Source organism: Schistocerca serialis, chromosome 8 (genome assembly GCF_023864345.2).
Source record: "Schistocerca serialis cubense isolate TAMUIC-IGC-003099 chromosome 8, iqSchSeri2.2, whole genome shotgun sequence".
Classification (NCBI taxonomy): Eukaryota; Metazoa; Arthropoda; class Insecta; order Orthoptera; family Acrididae; genus Schistocerca; species Schistocerca serialis.
In genome coordinates this window covers 196,047,470-196,065,491 of record NC_064645.1, presented here as the reverse complement: position 1 = coordinate 196,065,491, position 18,022 = coordinate 196,047,470, and the positions used below count along the sequence as shown (strand labels likewise).

The 18,022-nt window shown below is 42.6% G+C and overlaps 1 protein-coding gene across 1 annotated transcript in view; it reads right to left on the bottom strand.

The window, feature by feature from the left end:
- LOC126416346 (hemicentin-2-like) overlaps window positions 1-18,022 on the bottom strand; it is an 856,604-nt gene that overhangs the window by 109,714 nt on the left and 728,868 nt on the right. Inside the window, exons 4-5 of the mRNA XM_050084025.1 lie at window positions 17,126-17,274; window positions 8,032-8,193 (exon numbers count right to left, since the gene is read on the bottom strand). Of these exons, the coding sequence (XP_049939982.1) occupies window positions 8,032-8,193; window positions 17,126-17,274 (311 nt within the window). The remainder of the gene's footprint in view (window positions 1-8,031; window positions 8,194-17,125; window positions 17,275-18,022) is intronic.

Sequence of the window (18,022 nt, the reverse complement as noted above, 5' to 3'; positions counted from 1 at the left end):
AAAAATGGACCAAGTGGTGGAAGTGGATGTCTATTAAGTGTGTGTGTGTGTGTGTGTGTGTGTGTGTTTCACGCGGATGGAGTGGGAGATAGAGAGAGAATGCGAAAGTGGGAAGCAGAGCAGGCCTAGAGGATACGATATGAGAACACAGCCACGAATCTAGAGTAAGTACAGAAAGTTCTCTGCACATCAGATGCAGGGTAGAGGCCATAAAAATGTACAATAATGACCCGGAAATAGGCTCCTAGTAAAAATGAGTCACCATAAGAGAAACTTAATCACAGAATGTAAGCTAATAGTACGTAAATAGTTAACTAAGAACAGAAAAAAATAATGATTCTCAAGTGGTTCAGATTGATAATAGAATTCACAGCAGTAAATGACAAGGCCAACTGTAACTCGAGTGCATAATAATGGCAGAGTGCTTACGGGAAAATACGATGTTCTGCAGTTATCGTGTTCTCAATTCGGAGAAGCAGATTTCCCTTGGGGATGTGTGCGCATGGCTGACGATGAGACGGAAACCACGTGGTTAGCGTTGTAGAGCAGCTGTGCGAAGCTGACTGCGTTGCCATGCACACAGTGTGGCCGCGAGCCTGGTGATGGGTATGTAACACGCAGAATCATATCTGCGTAACTGTACTCTATCTGGATGAGTGCAGCGTTTAGATCGCGCCCGGGCAGCGAATGTGGGCAGAGTTCGTGCCGCAAGCAGGATGGCCGTTGAGCGTTGACTGGGCGACACAAGCCAGTGGCTTGAGGATGGGAGAGGGCAGCATATAGTAGCTGCATGGGAGATTTCCGCCAGCCGGTTGTGACGTCAGCGTCCGGTTGTAACTTTCAAGTTGCATTTTACTTATTTGTACACGTGTAGTGCGAACCATGCTGAGCACGACGGTACAAGAGGTGCCAAACGAAGGAGGATTTGAAACTATCCGACAGAATAAAACTGTGTGTGCGGTTCACTACCCGCCCTCTCAGCTTTAATTCCGCCAATACCACACCTCCTACCCTCCATTCTTCTGCGAAGGTACTAGCGGAAGTAAAGCTGTCGTCAGTCGTGATTGCGTAGCTGAGTCGATAGAACACTTGCCCGCGGAAGACAAAGGTCGGGATTTCCAGTCCCGATCCGGTTTTAATCTGCTAGGACGTTTAATACGAGTATCATCACACGCTCCGTTGCACTGTGAGAATTTCGTTCTGGAAAGAGAATCTGATTAAGAATACAACGATTTAAAGATATAGTTTGTAAATGACACATGAGAGCTGATACAAATTTACTGAACATAACAAATGTACTAAATAATTTACAACTTTTAAAATAGTGTTGTGTACGTAGTTCCGCGTAGTCAGCGCGTACACAACTTTCCCACTAGAGCGCGACCCGCTAAGCACAACAGCGCAGGCACAGTGCTCGTCCGTCTCCGCACTACAAGATGGCGCTGCCTTGGAGACGGACCAAATTCTGCTTCCGCAGATCCCAGTATTAATATGTAACGCAGCCAACGACATTGCTGCTAGCGTAGAACCTTTTCTCCTCGCGGATCACACTCGCGCGATGATACCTGAACGCGCGAGGTATTATAACGAGTGTACAGACCTCCGATTAGCCAGTCTGCATTAGTCTGTAGTCAAGTTTCAGTCTGCGCCTAATAAGACTATCATATTCCTGTGCATAGCCATGAAGATAAAAGTAAAGACACTTTGTCAAGTATCAGAGATATGTGAGAATAAGATTAACGTACCAAGCCCAATGGAACTTCCGATTGTCAATTGTAAATAGAATCAAGTTAAGTAAGGTTTATGATTGTTATTATTTTAATAAATGTGTGTGAAAATTAATCAAGTTCTATTTAAAGTTGGTCACCGTCAGTCTGCTACTGTAAGCGTACAAGTGGCATTTCTATCGTCTGACCTAACGGCAGAAGATAAACACGCCACAATAAGACCACGACACATATTGCTGACACTCGCCTACTTCGTTAGAGCGACAAGTCAAATAATCTGATTGTGTGTGTACCGAACGTCTTACAGTACGCACACCACAAATAGTCATCCCAGCAAAGACATAGAGCACTCTTTATGCGACGCATCGACGGAGATACATAATCTTTAACATTAATAGTTAAGCTGTAAGAGACAGTTTAAGTGGAAAATTAATTGGAATCACTGTCAGGAATTATGTTCTGGCAGCGAGTACTGTTCATCACACGCACCATATAGATGTTAAGGTTTATTATTATATTTTCTTGTATAAATTTCCATAGTTTTGCCTATAATTTATATTTAATTAAAGATTCATGGATTCAAATGACACCAATGGAAAGACGAGACATGATAATGTATAACTGGTCTACCATTCTTATTTTCACCAGCCGATTAAATAACTGTCACCAGTGCTAAGACAAACTGAAAATGATTAAAATTGTTGTGAGGACAAGCAACAGCACCTACAAGTTATTATTATCTAAGTTTTTAGTGTAAAATTTTTGCGTGGACGTAACGGCACCAACAGAATTTTCATCAATCGTGTGTATAAAAGGTTGTATAAATGGACTGGTGACCACATGAGACTCATGTGTGTCGTCAATGGCCGCGCTATTCGCGTACAGAGATGCCGAGAGTTGGAGAAGGGCAACAGTTTTCAGGTGGTGGCGACAGAGTCTTTACAAGGGCGGCGTCCTAGCTCCTCAGGACCTGTTGTCAGCAATCGGCAGTCGGAAAGTCTACAGTTGGTGACTTAGTATGATCAAAGTTGGGAAGAGTTGTATGACCTGACTCCCAGCTGCGATTGGCGATTGAAACAATTTGCTTCCCGTGGGACTTAGAAATCTAACGGCACTGTTTGGACTCTTTTTGAAGCGTTGGACTTACATGTTTGCCTGCATCATACTAGGAAAGCCACCTAACGGTGTGTAGCGGAGCCTACTTCTGGAACCATTAGCTCATGGTCACTTGCCTGTTTCAATCGCTAATGGCGTATAAGAAGAATGGTCGTCTTTAAGACTCTGTATTACCTCAAATTTACGGAATATTTTAATAGTGGTCATTTCGTGAGATGTATGTGGGGTGAAGTAATATGTTGTCCGGCACTTTACGGGAAGTACTTACTTGAAATTTAGGTAGTGAACGTCTGCGTGACGCACCACTCATCTATTGTAAAGTCTGCCACTGAAATTTGTTGAGCATTTCTATAACGCTCTCACGATGGCTAAACGTACACGAACAACGCTGTTCTTTCGATCTTCTCTACCCCTTCCTATAGTCCTACCTACTAAGTTACTGCGATCGATGAACAGTACTCACCAATCGGTTGAACAAACAGCTAGTGAGTCACTTCCTTCGTAGATTATTTAAGATTCTTCCTACGAATCCGACTTCGGCATCTGCTTTTCCTGCTGTTCGTGTTATTTGTTCATTCCAATTAATGTCACCCTGGACAGTTCCTCCTACATGTTTCATAACAGATACTGTTTCCAACAATTTGTCATCGTACCGTTCTTGGACTTAAAAGATTGTGCCACAGATGGAGTTGTGAGAACTTCAGTTAAATTTCTTAACCGATTGGCGTTCCAAACAGTGACTCGATGTTCCACTACTCAGTTTAGTGGTGAGGATATTTACGTGAATTCATAGGTGTGAACACGGTCTGTTGTTAAATGAAACTAAAAGTTTACTATTATCAGTCACTGTTAATTTATCTCCACGACGCGTTTAAAAGGTTTAAACCTCCATCATCGTTTGGATTTACATTTGTTAGCATGACATTTGTGTGTGTGTTGCGTTACGATTTTTTGGAGGAAATTGTAGCACTGTCTAGTGGAGAAACAAGACACTACTTCAGAACATGGTTTTTGGTTCCTTTAGACAAAAAAATAGGCGTGTATCTAACGTAAACATAAAATAAGTAAAATAAAGTGAACCTGTGACCATTGGAGGTACTTTATACTGCTTATTTTATGTTTACCGTTAGATGCACGTTTAATTTTTTGTCGAAAGAAACCAAAAACCATGTTCTGAAATAGTGTTTTGTTTGTCCACCAGACAGTGCTACAAGTTCCTCCAAAAAATCGTAACACACCACACACACAAATGTCATACTAACAAACGTAAATCTACATGATGGAGGTTTAAACCTTTTAAACGCGTCGTGGAGATAAATAAACAGTGACTGATAATAGTAAACTTTTAGTTTCATTTAATGTCAGTAACAGTCACGGTAAAGCCTAACCTAAAATGTTCGCATTTAAAGACAGTCTGGTGTCTTTCAGCTAATTTATTAATTAATTAAATTTCTGCTTCGATATCCACTATTGAAGGATCTATGCATTTTATTGACATAATTCCTTGTGTTGACCTTCAATCAATAGTTTAGTGAATGCTTAATTGGTCAATAAGCTAGGTGTTTGAACTCACAGGAGCACTTGCCTTCATCTTAGTGGCTTCTGGAGTTCCGACTAGTCTTTAGTAACTATTTTACAATTTCTTTAAATTTTAAGCGTCGTAGTTTGGGAAGACGTCGGCCCATATACTAACGTAGAGAGAGAGGGAGAGGGAGAGAGAGAGAGAGAGAGAGAGAGAGAGAGAGAGAAAGAGAGAGAGAGCGCCACTGATTTTACGGTTCTGTTATTAAACTGAGCAGCGTCGCAGGCAGCACCACTTAAAAGTTTGGTATTTTTATATCAGTATAATTTATCTTTATCTGAATATTCCAGCTTATTGTTCTTCTCTTTTTTCCTTTACTTGTGCTACACAAACGACAACATGAGAAATCTCGTTCAGGAAGCATCCATAGGTTTTCATTAAAAAAACAGACAGCAACAGGAGTTTCTTATGAACATACACTTTGAAAAAGAAAAGAAAAAGTGACAGAAACGTGTTATTGCTGGTGTCGTTTCCTTGATGAAAATTCTCATACGAACTCTTTTTCTAAGTATTAACATAATGACTTTCGCTTTCACGTCTTGTAAAAAATTAATACACACTGACAGCTTCAAGTGTGTATGAAATGAAATGAAATAAAGTCCCATGCTTCTTGACAGAGCGTAGGGGAATTACGCGGGAGACCAGCACCGCCGTTCTAGGCAAGGTTCTAGAAGAGGTGGTTTACCGTTACCTTTCTCCAGCCGTAATGGGGATGAATGATGATGATGAAAACGACACAACAATATCCAGTCATCTCGGGACAGGTGAAAATCCATTACCCCACCGGGAATTGAACCCGGGACCCCGTGCTCGGGTAGCGAGAACGCTACTGCGGGACCACGAGCTGCGGACAAGTATATATAGGAAACAAAATATCGTTCTAACCAATTTAGTGTATTTTAGACTCTTTGGTAAAATCCACGTAGACAGTACACATTCCATAGAGTGCAAAGTTATCATCCATTACTGTAGCAACTTGCGGCTGAAGAGCAACAGTAAAACTTGAGGTTTCCTCCTCTAAAACATTTTCTGGTTCAGTATGTGAATGTGCCTTAACTTCGGAAAGTGCATGTTTCCAATTTTGTCGATGTATTTCTGTAACGTGAAATACTTAAACAACGTGAATTCACTTAAATGGTACCTCAGTAACTATATATATTACTGACACTGAAACTGTGTACATCTTGGACCGTGCGAGCAAATGTTACCACATATTTACGTGATATATCTGGTGAGCTACAGTCTGTTAGAGATATTCTTTCAGGAGTTGATGTAAGGAATATTATAGTATAAAATACGAAGAAAGTGATTTCGACATGCAAATATAGTTTTTTGGAGATATACCCACTAAACAAAGAAATAAGAAAAGAACTACTTTTCCGTGCCAGTACATCGCCGTTATCGTGAATGTAATGCTCTGTCAAAATCTGCCAACGCGACTGCTGACAGCGATGGGAATTTTCGGGTGCTTATCGTTCTGTTACGCAGATGGCAGCATCATCTACATTATCTAATGCCGAGTACATTGGCACTCCAAGGGAGGGCATAAATTACCACCCCGTTAAAGGGCTTTAGACCATCGAAGTATTGGAATTTATCCAGATAAATCATAGGGAGTAACGCTTTACATAGTGTATAGCAGTTGATAAATTTTGTGAGGCTGGTGTTCAGGCACACTACGCTAGAGCAAAACGTTGGTAGTCACATTGAGGCGTAGATGAAAGAAATCAGAAGTAACTCATAAAGGACAAAATTAAGCGATAAACGATAGCTAAAGAAACCTTGATGTTTGTGTTCGCCGACCGTTTAATAGGTGTGGTAGAATAGCAAGCAAAACCTGGTATAATGAAAACTTCCACACTCTGTGTGGTAGGAAAGTAAGCTAACACTCGCCCTGAACGAATATTCACTTTATTCTTTAGCATCAACGTCCAATATCATGTGTGAAATATATGTCCTTCAAAAATGCCAGATCCTCATTGCCGCCAATGATGACTAGCGCTTGATGTATGTAGGCCTATACTGCCACCAAGCAAAATTTTCAAATAAAACAATACGAAGAAGTCATTTCTAATAAAATTGTCGAGCATAAGTTGACGCCAGTTAGTTTCTTTCATTATGCATGCTGCATTGTGAGACGTTTTTCATACAGCCTTTTCTCCAGGTGACTCAATGAAGAATCTTATATGGCCACCGTTGTAGTTCTGCCTATCTATCAGTAAGAGGAAACCCAAAATACAGAGGTGTCGTCACATACCCAGACAATTAACCGGCCTTCGGCTTATCGGCGCCCTCTATTGTTTCAATTGCTGCTTTACTATGGTACTTAACGAGGAATAAAGGATTCATTCAAAATAAGGCATAGTTATAAATAGTCTTATGGACTGCTGTTAAACTTATTTAATGAGCACTGAAACTTTCTCCGAGATACATTTCTCGTCAGCAGTAAGCTTTCGCGACACATATGAAGTGCGCGGACTCTTAATTTCCCGATTTTCTGAGACATTAGTTTACATTCATTCCATTGATATGCGACCCAGGTATCGTGCGAATCTTCATTTGGTGGCCTTGCTTTACAATGTCACGGATTTTTTTCCAAAATTCTTCTCCACAGTGGGGAGGGCAAAGTGACTTAACCTTCTGTTCTACTATCTCCCCGTTACAGTTCGTGAACCTAAATGTAAATTGCATTAATTAATGGTGCAGAGTGCACGTCTAATGTGATCTGTCCATCAGACCCCTCTTCCAATGAGCGTATGTAATAATACATGGCAATTAATTTTCTTTTTCTTCCTCTTCATTTTCCAAAAGAGCTGTGGATTCTGCAGTGTGCTACTATATCTTTTCGTTGTAGATGTCAACAAGTAATTACAAAATTTTAACGACTTTCATGGCCACTTGTTGACGTATGGTCTGTTGACGTGTCTCCGGTACATCGGCAAACATTTGTTTAACTATTTACCTGTCGTTTCTCCAGCACGAGTAGCTGGCATTGTCACTCTCCATTGCTTGACAATGTCAGCCTCACGTGCTCGGGAAACGTCAGGAAACTCGTTTATTTAGAACAGTTGAATCACACTCATAGTTAGTGATGGCGTTTGGTGAAATTATCCCTTAATTCATCGGAATCTGCTAGATTGTGTCTAACTGTGGTTGCGGTCGTCTGCCTGTCACACAGAGCAATCAGCTTCAGTTTCCGGAACAGCTTCGGAACCGTCCCATGCGAGAGGATTGCACAGTAATACATTAAGCTCCGTTAAGACCAATTGAGTGACTACTCGATTGTTCGGCTCCGAAAACTGGAGGGCTGACAACCTCCGGGAGGGTGATATACTCTCTACATGAATGTCCAAACTGATCCAAATGATACCATATGGCATTGGATGACTCAGCAGCACTGCATCCAAATGATCCCGTATGGCAATGGATGACATAGCAGCTTCCCTTAGTTTTCTGAGCCTGATTACGGAAGTACTTTTTTTTATATTACAAGAACAGTAAAGGAAAGGTAGATTAAAAGTTTAAACCACATACAAACCAGTCAGTCATTCATATGGAGGATACAGGATGGTCTCTGCGTGTGATGTTGGGTGTTGGAATACGTACCTGACATTCGTACGTGCCGTTGTCCCTCTTCTGGACGTACTTGATGTGGAGGCTCCAGTCGGTTCCTGACGGCGTGCTGACCACGTGGAAGCGGTCGTCATTCGTGTACGTCACCGGACCAGAGGTCAGGATGTGCCAGTCTCGTCGCCTCACCCAAGACACCTGCGAACACGTTCCATGTAATAATTTCCTTACTTAGCATAAATGTAATGCTTACTCTTTAAATCTGTAGGAATACGCGACAAACTGCGTTGCCTTGTCCTTTCGACAATACTCCACCTTGTTCTCAATAGAGACACACCAGTTGCACTATACTGCCTCATTTCTAACTCTGTTGCCGTCACAGTCGTATGGTAGTTACCAAATTACCATATTTTCGAGAGGTGACATGAAAGGATATGTGCGCGCTTTGTGTAACTAACGATTGCAGAGTACATGCCATTCTCAAATTAGCGCCCCAGCAAACGTCGTAACCTAAAATCGATCGAAAAATGGCAGTATATTTGACACGATATAAGGTCATAGCTGCACACACGATCGTTATATAGACGGCATATTGACCCTGTGTACAGTCAAGAATTTGATAAATTTGTTGCCACACTATGGTTCGTTTTTAGATGTCTATGCGTGCGAAGGCGCTTCCCAGCCAGTTTAAAAGCTTATATGTGCAGAAATCGATCATAGAGTAAGCTGTACATCGTACACTTCACAGTCGCGTGGCGAAACAATTATCATTTAGTAAATGCGTTACTGTAAGGGATATTTTAATGTTGATGTTTGAGAGCGTTACTGAAGAATTTACCCAACGCAGCGCCACTCCATTACGGGTATAGAAAGGCCGTCATGCAGAAAAGGGATTAGTGAGAGATTCGTGTCTTGCCGATGTGCATATGGCGAATGCGGAAAGGTCAACTACGGCAAAGTTATAACCAACTGCGTCCAACGAAAAGCAACATTCTATTATTCTTTTCTTGTCCGCCGAAGAGCAAGCATCGGTACACGTTCATCGGAGAAAGAAAAATGTCTACTTCTACATCTACATCAAGATTGATACTATGCAAATCACATTTAAGTGCCTGTCAGAGGGTTCATCGAGCAACCTTCACAGTTCTCTATTATTCCAATCTCATATAGCAAGTGGAAAGGACGAACGCCTATATCCTTCTGTAAGAGATCTTATTGCACTTATTTTACATGGTGATCGTTTCTCCCTGTGTAGGTCGATGTCACCAAAATATTTTCGCATTCGGAGGAGAAGGTTGGTGATAGGAATTCCGCGAGAATATTTCTCCACAAGGAAGATGCCTTTGTTTTAATGATGTCCATCTCAAATCCTGAATCAGTTAAATGACACTCTCTCCGATATTTCTCGATAATAGAAAACGTGCTACCCCTCACTGAACGTTTTCGATGTACTCCGTCATTCATGTATGGTAAGTTTCCCACATCGCGCAGCAGTATTATAAAAGAAGACGGACAAGGGTAGTGTAGGCAGTCTCCTTAGTAGGTCTGTTACATTTTCTAATTGTCCTGCAAATAAAACGCAGTCTTTGGTTGGCCTTCCCTACAACATTGTCTGTGTTAATCCAAATTTAAGTCGTTCGTATTTGCAATTACTAACTATTTAACTGAATTAACAGCCTTTGGATTCGACTGGCTTATCGTGTAACCGAAGGTCAGCGGATTCCTTTTAGCACTCACGTGGGTGACCTCATACTTTCTCTTATTTACGGTCAACTGCCAATTTTTTCACCAAATAGATAGTTCGTTCTGCAACTTATGTTTATCTTCTGATGACTTCACTATTCGATAAACGACAGCGTAATCTGGAAAAAAAACTAATATGACCGCTCAGAATGACTCCCAAATCATTTATATAGATAAATAACAGCAAAGGGCCTATAACACTACCTTGCGGAACGCAAGAAATCACTTCTAATCAATGATTTTCCGTCGAGTACTACGAACTATGACCTCTCTGACAGGAAGTCACAAATCCAGTCACATAACTGAGACGATATTCCAAAAGCACGCAATTTCACTGCAAGGTACTTCCGGAAATCAAGAAATAAGGAATCAATTTGAAATCCCTTGTCAAAGCACTCAACCTTTCGTGCGAGTAAAGAGCTAGTTGTGTTCCACAAGAACGATGTTTTCTAAATCCGTGTTGATTGTGTGTCAATAAACCGATTTCTTTGAGGAAATTCATAATGTCCGGTCACAATATATGCACCAAAATCCTGCTGCATGTCGACGTTAATGATATGGGCCTGTAATTTAGTGAATTACTCTCTTTCTCGAATACTGGTGTGACCTGTGAAACTTTCCAGTCTTTGGGTATGGATTTTTCGTCAAGCGAACGATTGTTTGTGATTGTTGAGAGTGGAGCTTCACTACACCGAGGATATCTACTTCTAAGTTACTCATAATTGCAGTTGTTCATGGTTCGAATACTTGAATATGTACTTCGTCTTTCTTTGTGAAGGCACTTCGGATGGCTGTGTTTAGTAACTCTGCTTTGGCAGTGCTTCAATAGTATCTCCACTGATTTGCAGAGAATGCGTTGATTGCGTCTTGCCGCTACCATTCTTCACATACGCCCACAATCTGTCTGGATTTTCTGACAGGTCTGGAGACGAAGTCTCGTTGTGGAAACTATTATAGCCATCTCGCATTGAAGTTAGCACTAAATTTAGAGCTTCTGTGAAAGATCAACAATCTTAGAGGTTTTGCGTCTGTTTAAATTTGACAAGCTTTTTTCGTTGTTTGTGCAACAGTGTTCTGACCCGTTTTGTGTACCAAGGGGGATCAGCTCTGTCGTTTGTTGATTTAGTTGGTATAAATTTCTCAACTGCTGACGATAGTAATTCTTTGAATTCAAGCCAGGATCTACACTTATATCGTGAATTTGGAAAGTGTGGAGATTATCTCTATTTAAGGCGTCAAGTGAAATTTTTATCCGCTTTTTTTGTATAGGTACATTTTTCGTTTATTGTTGTGGGATTTGGGGATTTCAGTATTCAGTCTCATTACGTCAACCGTGTTTTCACTAGTCTCTGTATCCGTTATGGTGCTGGTTATTAGCTCAGGATTATTTGTTGTTAAGAGGTCAAGTGTGTTTTCACAACCGTTTACTATTCGCGTGGGCTCGTGAACTATATGCTCGAAATAATTTTCAGAGAATGCGTTTACACAATTTCGGATTATGTTTTATGCGTACCTGCGGAATTAAACATTTATTTTGGCCAACTTACCGCGGGTAAATTAAAATCACCACCAACTATAATTGTATGAGTCGGGTACGTGTTTGAAATCAAACTCAAGTTTTCTTTGAACCTTTCAGCAATTGTATCATCTGAATTGGGAGGTCGGTAAAATGATCCAATTATTACTCTATTCCGGTTGCCAACAATGACCTCTGCCCATACTAACTCACAGAAATTATCTTCTAACAGCAACGAACACGCCACCGCCAAGTGTGTTTAGTATATCCTTTCGGAACACCGTTAGGTTTTGCCACAAAAATGTTGGCTGAACTTCTCTTCGGCTGTAGCCAGCTTTCAGTGCCTATAACGATTTGAGCATCAGTGCTTCTATTAGGCCCCCCCCCCCCCGCCCCCTAGAAAATCTCATACCAGAAGAGTGTAACCCCAAATGTTTGCGTGGTACAGTAAATATGGAGTATGCGTACGTAAAATCGGTATTTGCGCAACAATCGCCGACACAGTGTAACTGAAGTGCAATAAGGGAACCACCTCGCATTCGCAGAGGTAGATGGGATACCGCCTTAAGAACCACCCACAGGCTGTCCGGCACTCCGGACCTCGACACTAATCCGCTGGGTGGATTCGTGCCGGGTACCGGCACGCTTTCACGCTCGGGAAATGCAGAAATACTACCAGTTCACTTGAGCTGAGCTCCACTGCAATAGCGTGATCACTCTGTATTATATTCTGACGCATTCGCTTCTCGGGACAGTCACAAATCAGAGAGGATCGTTTATTTGATATTCTTAGTTTGAAAAGGGCGTTTATGCCCTTGCTCACGCTGTGCGACTAATGAAGGTTGTATCAAAAATAATATCGAAAACTGACACAGCTCAGAAGACATGACAATAAAAGCAAAGACTTCCCGGAAACGTGCGCTAGCAAATGAGCCGTTTGTGAGATATTTGCGAATGTGTGGAAACTGACACAGCTCAGAAGACATGACAATAAAAGCAAAGACTTCCCGGAAACGTGCGCTAGCAAATGAGCCGTTTGTGAGATATTTGCGAATGTGTGGATACAAAGACTTCCCGGAAAGGTGCGCTAGCAAATGAGCCGTTTGTGGGATATTTGCGAATGTGTGGATACGAGCCGCCACCGAATTCACATTTGAAACGTAGACTTCTCTATTTCTCCATCTAACTGAGCTGAAATATCACGCATGACGTATGAGTGTGAAATGTGGCACGAGACATTTTCCTACCGCTGTAAGATAGCATCAAACACGGAAGCCAGTTAAACATTGATATGCCGAGCAGGACATGAATCTTGGCCAGCATGATCACCTGATCACAACCTCCTCTCGATTTTTCAGTCTGTGGTCAGCCCAACACTGAAGTGTACACAGTATCTTTCGTAAGGTTGAAGAACTCCCGAAGCGAACAGCACAGTTTTATAAAAATGTACAAGATGATCCGGAAGTATTTGAAACAAATCGTAGCTCGTCGCGGAGACGTGAACATTATTGCAAACCCTGTTGGAGAACAGCATGTAAACGTTTCCATGAAGTGGTAAGTACAGTAAGTTGTACCGTTTGCCACGATGAAATAGTACTGTATTTCGTTTTTGTGGAGGTCATGGGTAAAATCTGAATTTATGTAGTTTTGATTTCCATGAAACATTGACGTGTCAAATACACTGGCAGCAACGAGGACAAAATTTAATAGGAACATCAGCCGTGCCATGTAACCAAACATAACCAATTATATCAAAAACGGCTCGTTACCAAACTACTGGAAGGTTTTGCTTTTATCATCGTATACATTCACTCACGTCAGTTCTTCTTCGTACTCTCCCTAAAGCAAGGGAGCAGTTTGTCCGCTGCAGCTCCTTGATCCATGCAATTTCTCTAGCGTGTATCAACGTTTGTTGTCTGTTTAGGGCGCACTATGGCAGCTGTCTCGGAATACCTTCAACGTCACTTATGTGTATACGTTCTTTTCATTCTTTTCTGTATTGATTAACTGTTAAGTTGTAAATAGCTACATTCTTCCTGACAGTCTCATTTTCTAATATATCGCTTTCTGTTACTCCCCCTACAGTTCTATAAAATTTAGGCTGTTTGGAGTCTACCATGTGTTCTAGAGTCCATTGTCCTGCGTTTACCTTTATATATTCGATATGAAACTGCAGTAATTTTATAAAATTTCAAACACTGTATCCCTTCGTACATTTTGCCTCAGCGCTCGTTTGATGGTGCCATGCATCATATCGAATCAGTCAATCATTTATTATTCCAACATCGCTGAGATACAATGTGTCATAGCTCAAGGTGTTTCTAGATGTTCAGCAGTTTTCATTTGTAATATTAATTTGCATCATTATAGGCTATAAGTCAAGGAATGCCTTGGACTTGCTTTCATTCATCGATATGCTTAAATTATGTCTCTCTGCTACTTTACAGAGTTCATATATCGCTCTCTCCTAAGTGATCCTCATTGTTCGCAACTAGAATCTGGTCGTCAGCACACATAAGAGTTTCGATAAAGTTTCTCATTTTGCAGCTGACTTCTATATTACATTTTATAATGAGGTGTTCCCATTCCCTCAAAACGTCATCTAAATAAAACTGAAAAATTTCGGTGAAATATAACATCATTGTCTGAACCGTCGATTAATGTTCCCTTTGTCGGTATTTCCTGATTTTAGTTTCTCTCTGTTCCTGTTCGTATATTTCGAATAACTTCGAATAGATGTAACTAAATAACTGTACACAGAGCTCCTTTTCTGTTGAACAGCATTTTTTAATTCTCTATTCCCAATAATAAGTTCCATTTTTGCTTTGAATTTATTCCGTTCCTTAGCATTTCGAAAGCCACCCCTTCAATAAATTGAGTTAGTTTCTCCAGTTCTGTGTATGTTCCTATAGGTTGCTTTACTAAATGCACTGATTCTCCAAGGAAACTGGTATAGGCATGTGTATTCAAATACAGAGATATGCAAACAGGCAGAATACGGCGCTACGGTTTGCAACTCCTGTATAAGACACTATGTGTTCGGCGAAATTGTTAGATTGTTACTGCTTCTACAATGGCAGGTTATCAAGATTTAAATCAGTTTGAACGTGGTGAATGGGACACAGAATCTCCGAGGTAGCGATGAAGTTGGGATTTTCCCATACGACCATTTCATGAGTGTACCGTGAATATCTGGAATCCGGTAAGACGCCAAATCTCCGGCATCGCTTGGGCCGGAAAAAGATCCTGCAAGAACGGGAAGAACGACGACTAAAGAGAATCGTTCAACGTGACGGAAGTGCAACCCTTTCGCCAATTGCTGCAGATTTCAGTGCAGTGCGATCGACAGATGTCAGCGGGCGAACCATTCAACGAAACATCATTGATATGAATAGTCACAGCCGAAGGCCCACTCTTGTAACCTTGATGACTTCACGACACAAAGCTTTACGCCTCGCCTGGACCCGTCAACAACAACAATGGACTGTTGACGACTCGAAACATGTTGCCTGGTCGAACGAGTCTCGTTTCAAATTGTATCGAGCGGATGGACGTGTGCAGATATGGAGACAACCTCATGAATCAATGGACCCTGCATCTCAGCAGGGGACTGTTGAAGCTGGTGGAGGATCTGTAATGGCATGGGGCGTGTGCCGTTGGAATAATATGGGATCCTCATACGTCTAGATACGACTCTGACAATACGGATCTGACAGGTGGCACGTACGTAAACGTCCTTTCTGATCACCTGCATCCATTCATGTCCATTATGCATTCTGACGGACTTCTATAATTACAGGAGGACAGTACGACACCTCAAACGTCCAGAATTGCTACAGAGTGGCTCCTGGGACACTCTTCTGAGTATAAACACTTCCGCTGGCCACCAAACTCCCCAGACATGAACGTTACTGTGCATATCTTGGATGCCTTGCAACGTGTTGTTCAGAAGAGATTTTCACCTCTCCTACTCTTACGGATTTATGGACCGCCCTGGAGGATTCATGGTGTCAATTCCCTCCAGTACTACTTCAAACATTAGTCGAGTCCATGCCACGTTGTGTCTGGTCACTTCCGCGCGGTCGCGGGTGCCCTACAAGATATTAGGCAGGTGTACTAGTTTCTTTGGCTCTTCAGTGTATATGAAGTGCTGCAATACTCAACATTTTAAAGTCCTTTACTGGTTTTTGCGGCACTTCTGCGTGCTTGTGGGGGCCTACACCATGTTAGGCAGGTGTAACGGTTACTTAAGGTCTTTAGTGTATAATCTTATATGTGAGTGATACAAATTTCTGATGGCTGTTAGTTTCTCATACTGTTTCTTTTGTAGTTTTCTTTTATGTGTGTTGTTCTTACCCATTTAGGCTTACTCTCCCTCTTACTAACAGGTTATCAGAGTTAATTTCCATTCCACTCATCACTACCATGTGTTGGAATCATTTTCCCATAGTTTCATTAGTCACTAATTAATCTCTTATTGATCTGCATACGCGGGACACTTAGGTATATTTGTGAATCTGTCTGTCTTAAAAATGTATATTTGCAATGAACCGAAATTCGTGATTTCCTTTAACTTTCTCCATTCTGATCAATTTGTACTTCACCATTATGGCAATTACGTCCCCAGTGGGATTTTGCCCTATACTAACACTGACGTCTTCTCCCATGACAATATCATCATTCATATTTATGGAAATAAGGACGCTATATAATTACATGTAACATTTATCAGGTTCTCTCTCACTTCCTTCTTTAGAGGCATGTGCTGATATAACTGTCACATATCATCCAGCCATTTAGAATCGGCTTTCATGTACCGAATCGTAAGACCTGATCCTGCTCCTTTAATTCTCATTTACCAGATTAGCTGCTTCTGCTGCGACTCTTGTTTCACTAAGAACACAACAGTACACTAATGAGTAATCCGGCAGATAACAGGTTCCCCTCTGCTCATTCTTGGCCTCCGACACTGTAACCAAGTCTAATTCCTTGCTTCTTGTAGTAATTCACGACCTTTATTGGGAAGACCACGTACGTCCCCTATTTCACTACATCCATGTTCAGATATACTTCAACATTGCGCATTTCGGTACCATTTTATCTATCCGGTTTCCGAAGCTAATCTGAAGTTCACCAGTGACATCAATTTTCCGCTAGCTGCGTTACGAGCGCTGCGCAAGGGTAACTCAGTGGTTTGACTGCCACTTTACTGCTTCAGGCCCAGCAGGATGTTTTCTTTTTTTTTTTTTTTTTGCTCCAGAGGTTACTCCTTTGAAGAAGCTGTCTACACAACATCTCTAGATCCCTCCATGTCCAGAGCTGTGAGACGAACTTCGTCTGCCTCCCCTGTCAGATTTCGTTATTAATTATTATGAAATATACACGAGAGGCAGTTGAGTCATAAATTTTTATTATCGCTGAATGCTAGTGACCAAACGGTATCGGAGACCCAGCCTCAAAGCTGACGCAGAAATAAAAACAAGAGAGGACTGTGTTATTATATTAGCCGTAGCAATAGTGACACTGAGAGTAGTCGCTAAGTGGTGACTGACAAGCAGAATAACAGCATCTCTCACACAACAGCGTGCACCTTTTGTTATGCGCTATCTACGGTATTTTAGCACTTTGGGTAATATGTTTTCTGAATGACACCAAAACAAAGATAATCCCGTTTCACCGTTTTCTCATGACACTCTTCAATGGGCACAGCACTGCTAAAAAAAAATGTCGTGTGACTAGGGCCTCCCGTCGGGTAGATCGTTCGCCGGGTGCAAGTCTTTCGATATGACGCGACTTAGGCACCTTACAGCGCTGCTGAGAGGTAGTGAGGAAGGTAGTAAGGCAGTGAGGCAGTAAGGCAGCCATACTCACTGGTCGTCCCGCGAGGTTCCGGACGCGGCAGTGCAGCACGGCGGTGGCGCCCAGCGGCACGCTCACGTCGGTCACCAGGCTGGTGTCGAACACAGGGTCCGCCGGCCGCGGGGTGGCGCTCGTGCGGGCCGACGGCCGCCTGCCGGACTCTGTCACAACACACGACACACGTGTCACGCGTCGCCAGTGCCGTGTTACTCTGTCTCTAGCACTACCACTGTTTACTAACACATGTAATACACTCCTGGAAATGGAAAAAAGAACACATTGACACCGGTGTGTCAGACCCACCATACTTGCTCCGGACACTGCGAGAGGGCTGTACAAGCAATGATCACACGCACGGCACAGCGGACACACCAGGAACCGCGGTGTTGGCCGTCGAATGGCGCTAGCTGCGCAGCATTTGTGCACCGCCGCCGTCAGTGTCAGCCAGTTTGCCGTGGCATACGGAGCTCCATCGCAGTCTTTAACACTGGTAGCATGCCGCGACAGCGTGGACGTGAACCGTATGTGCAGTTGACGGACTTTGAGCGAGGGCGTATAGTGGGCATGCGGGAGGCCGGGTGGACGTACCGCGGAATTGCTCAACACGTGGGGCGTGAGGTCTCCACAGTACATCGATGTTGTCGCCAGTGGTCGGCGGAAGGTACACGTGCCCGTCGACCTGGGACCGGACCGCAGCGACGCACGGATGCACGCCAAGACCGTAGGATCCTACGCAGTGCCGTAGGGGACCGCACCGCCACTTCCCAGCAAATTAGGGACACTGTTGCTCCTGGGGTATCGGCGAGGACCATTCGCAACCGTCTCCATGAAGCTGGGCTACGGTCCCGCACGCCGTTAGGCCGTCTTCCGCTCACGCCCCAACATCGTGCAGCCCGCCTCCAGTGGTGT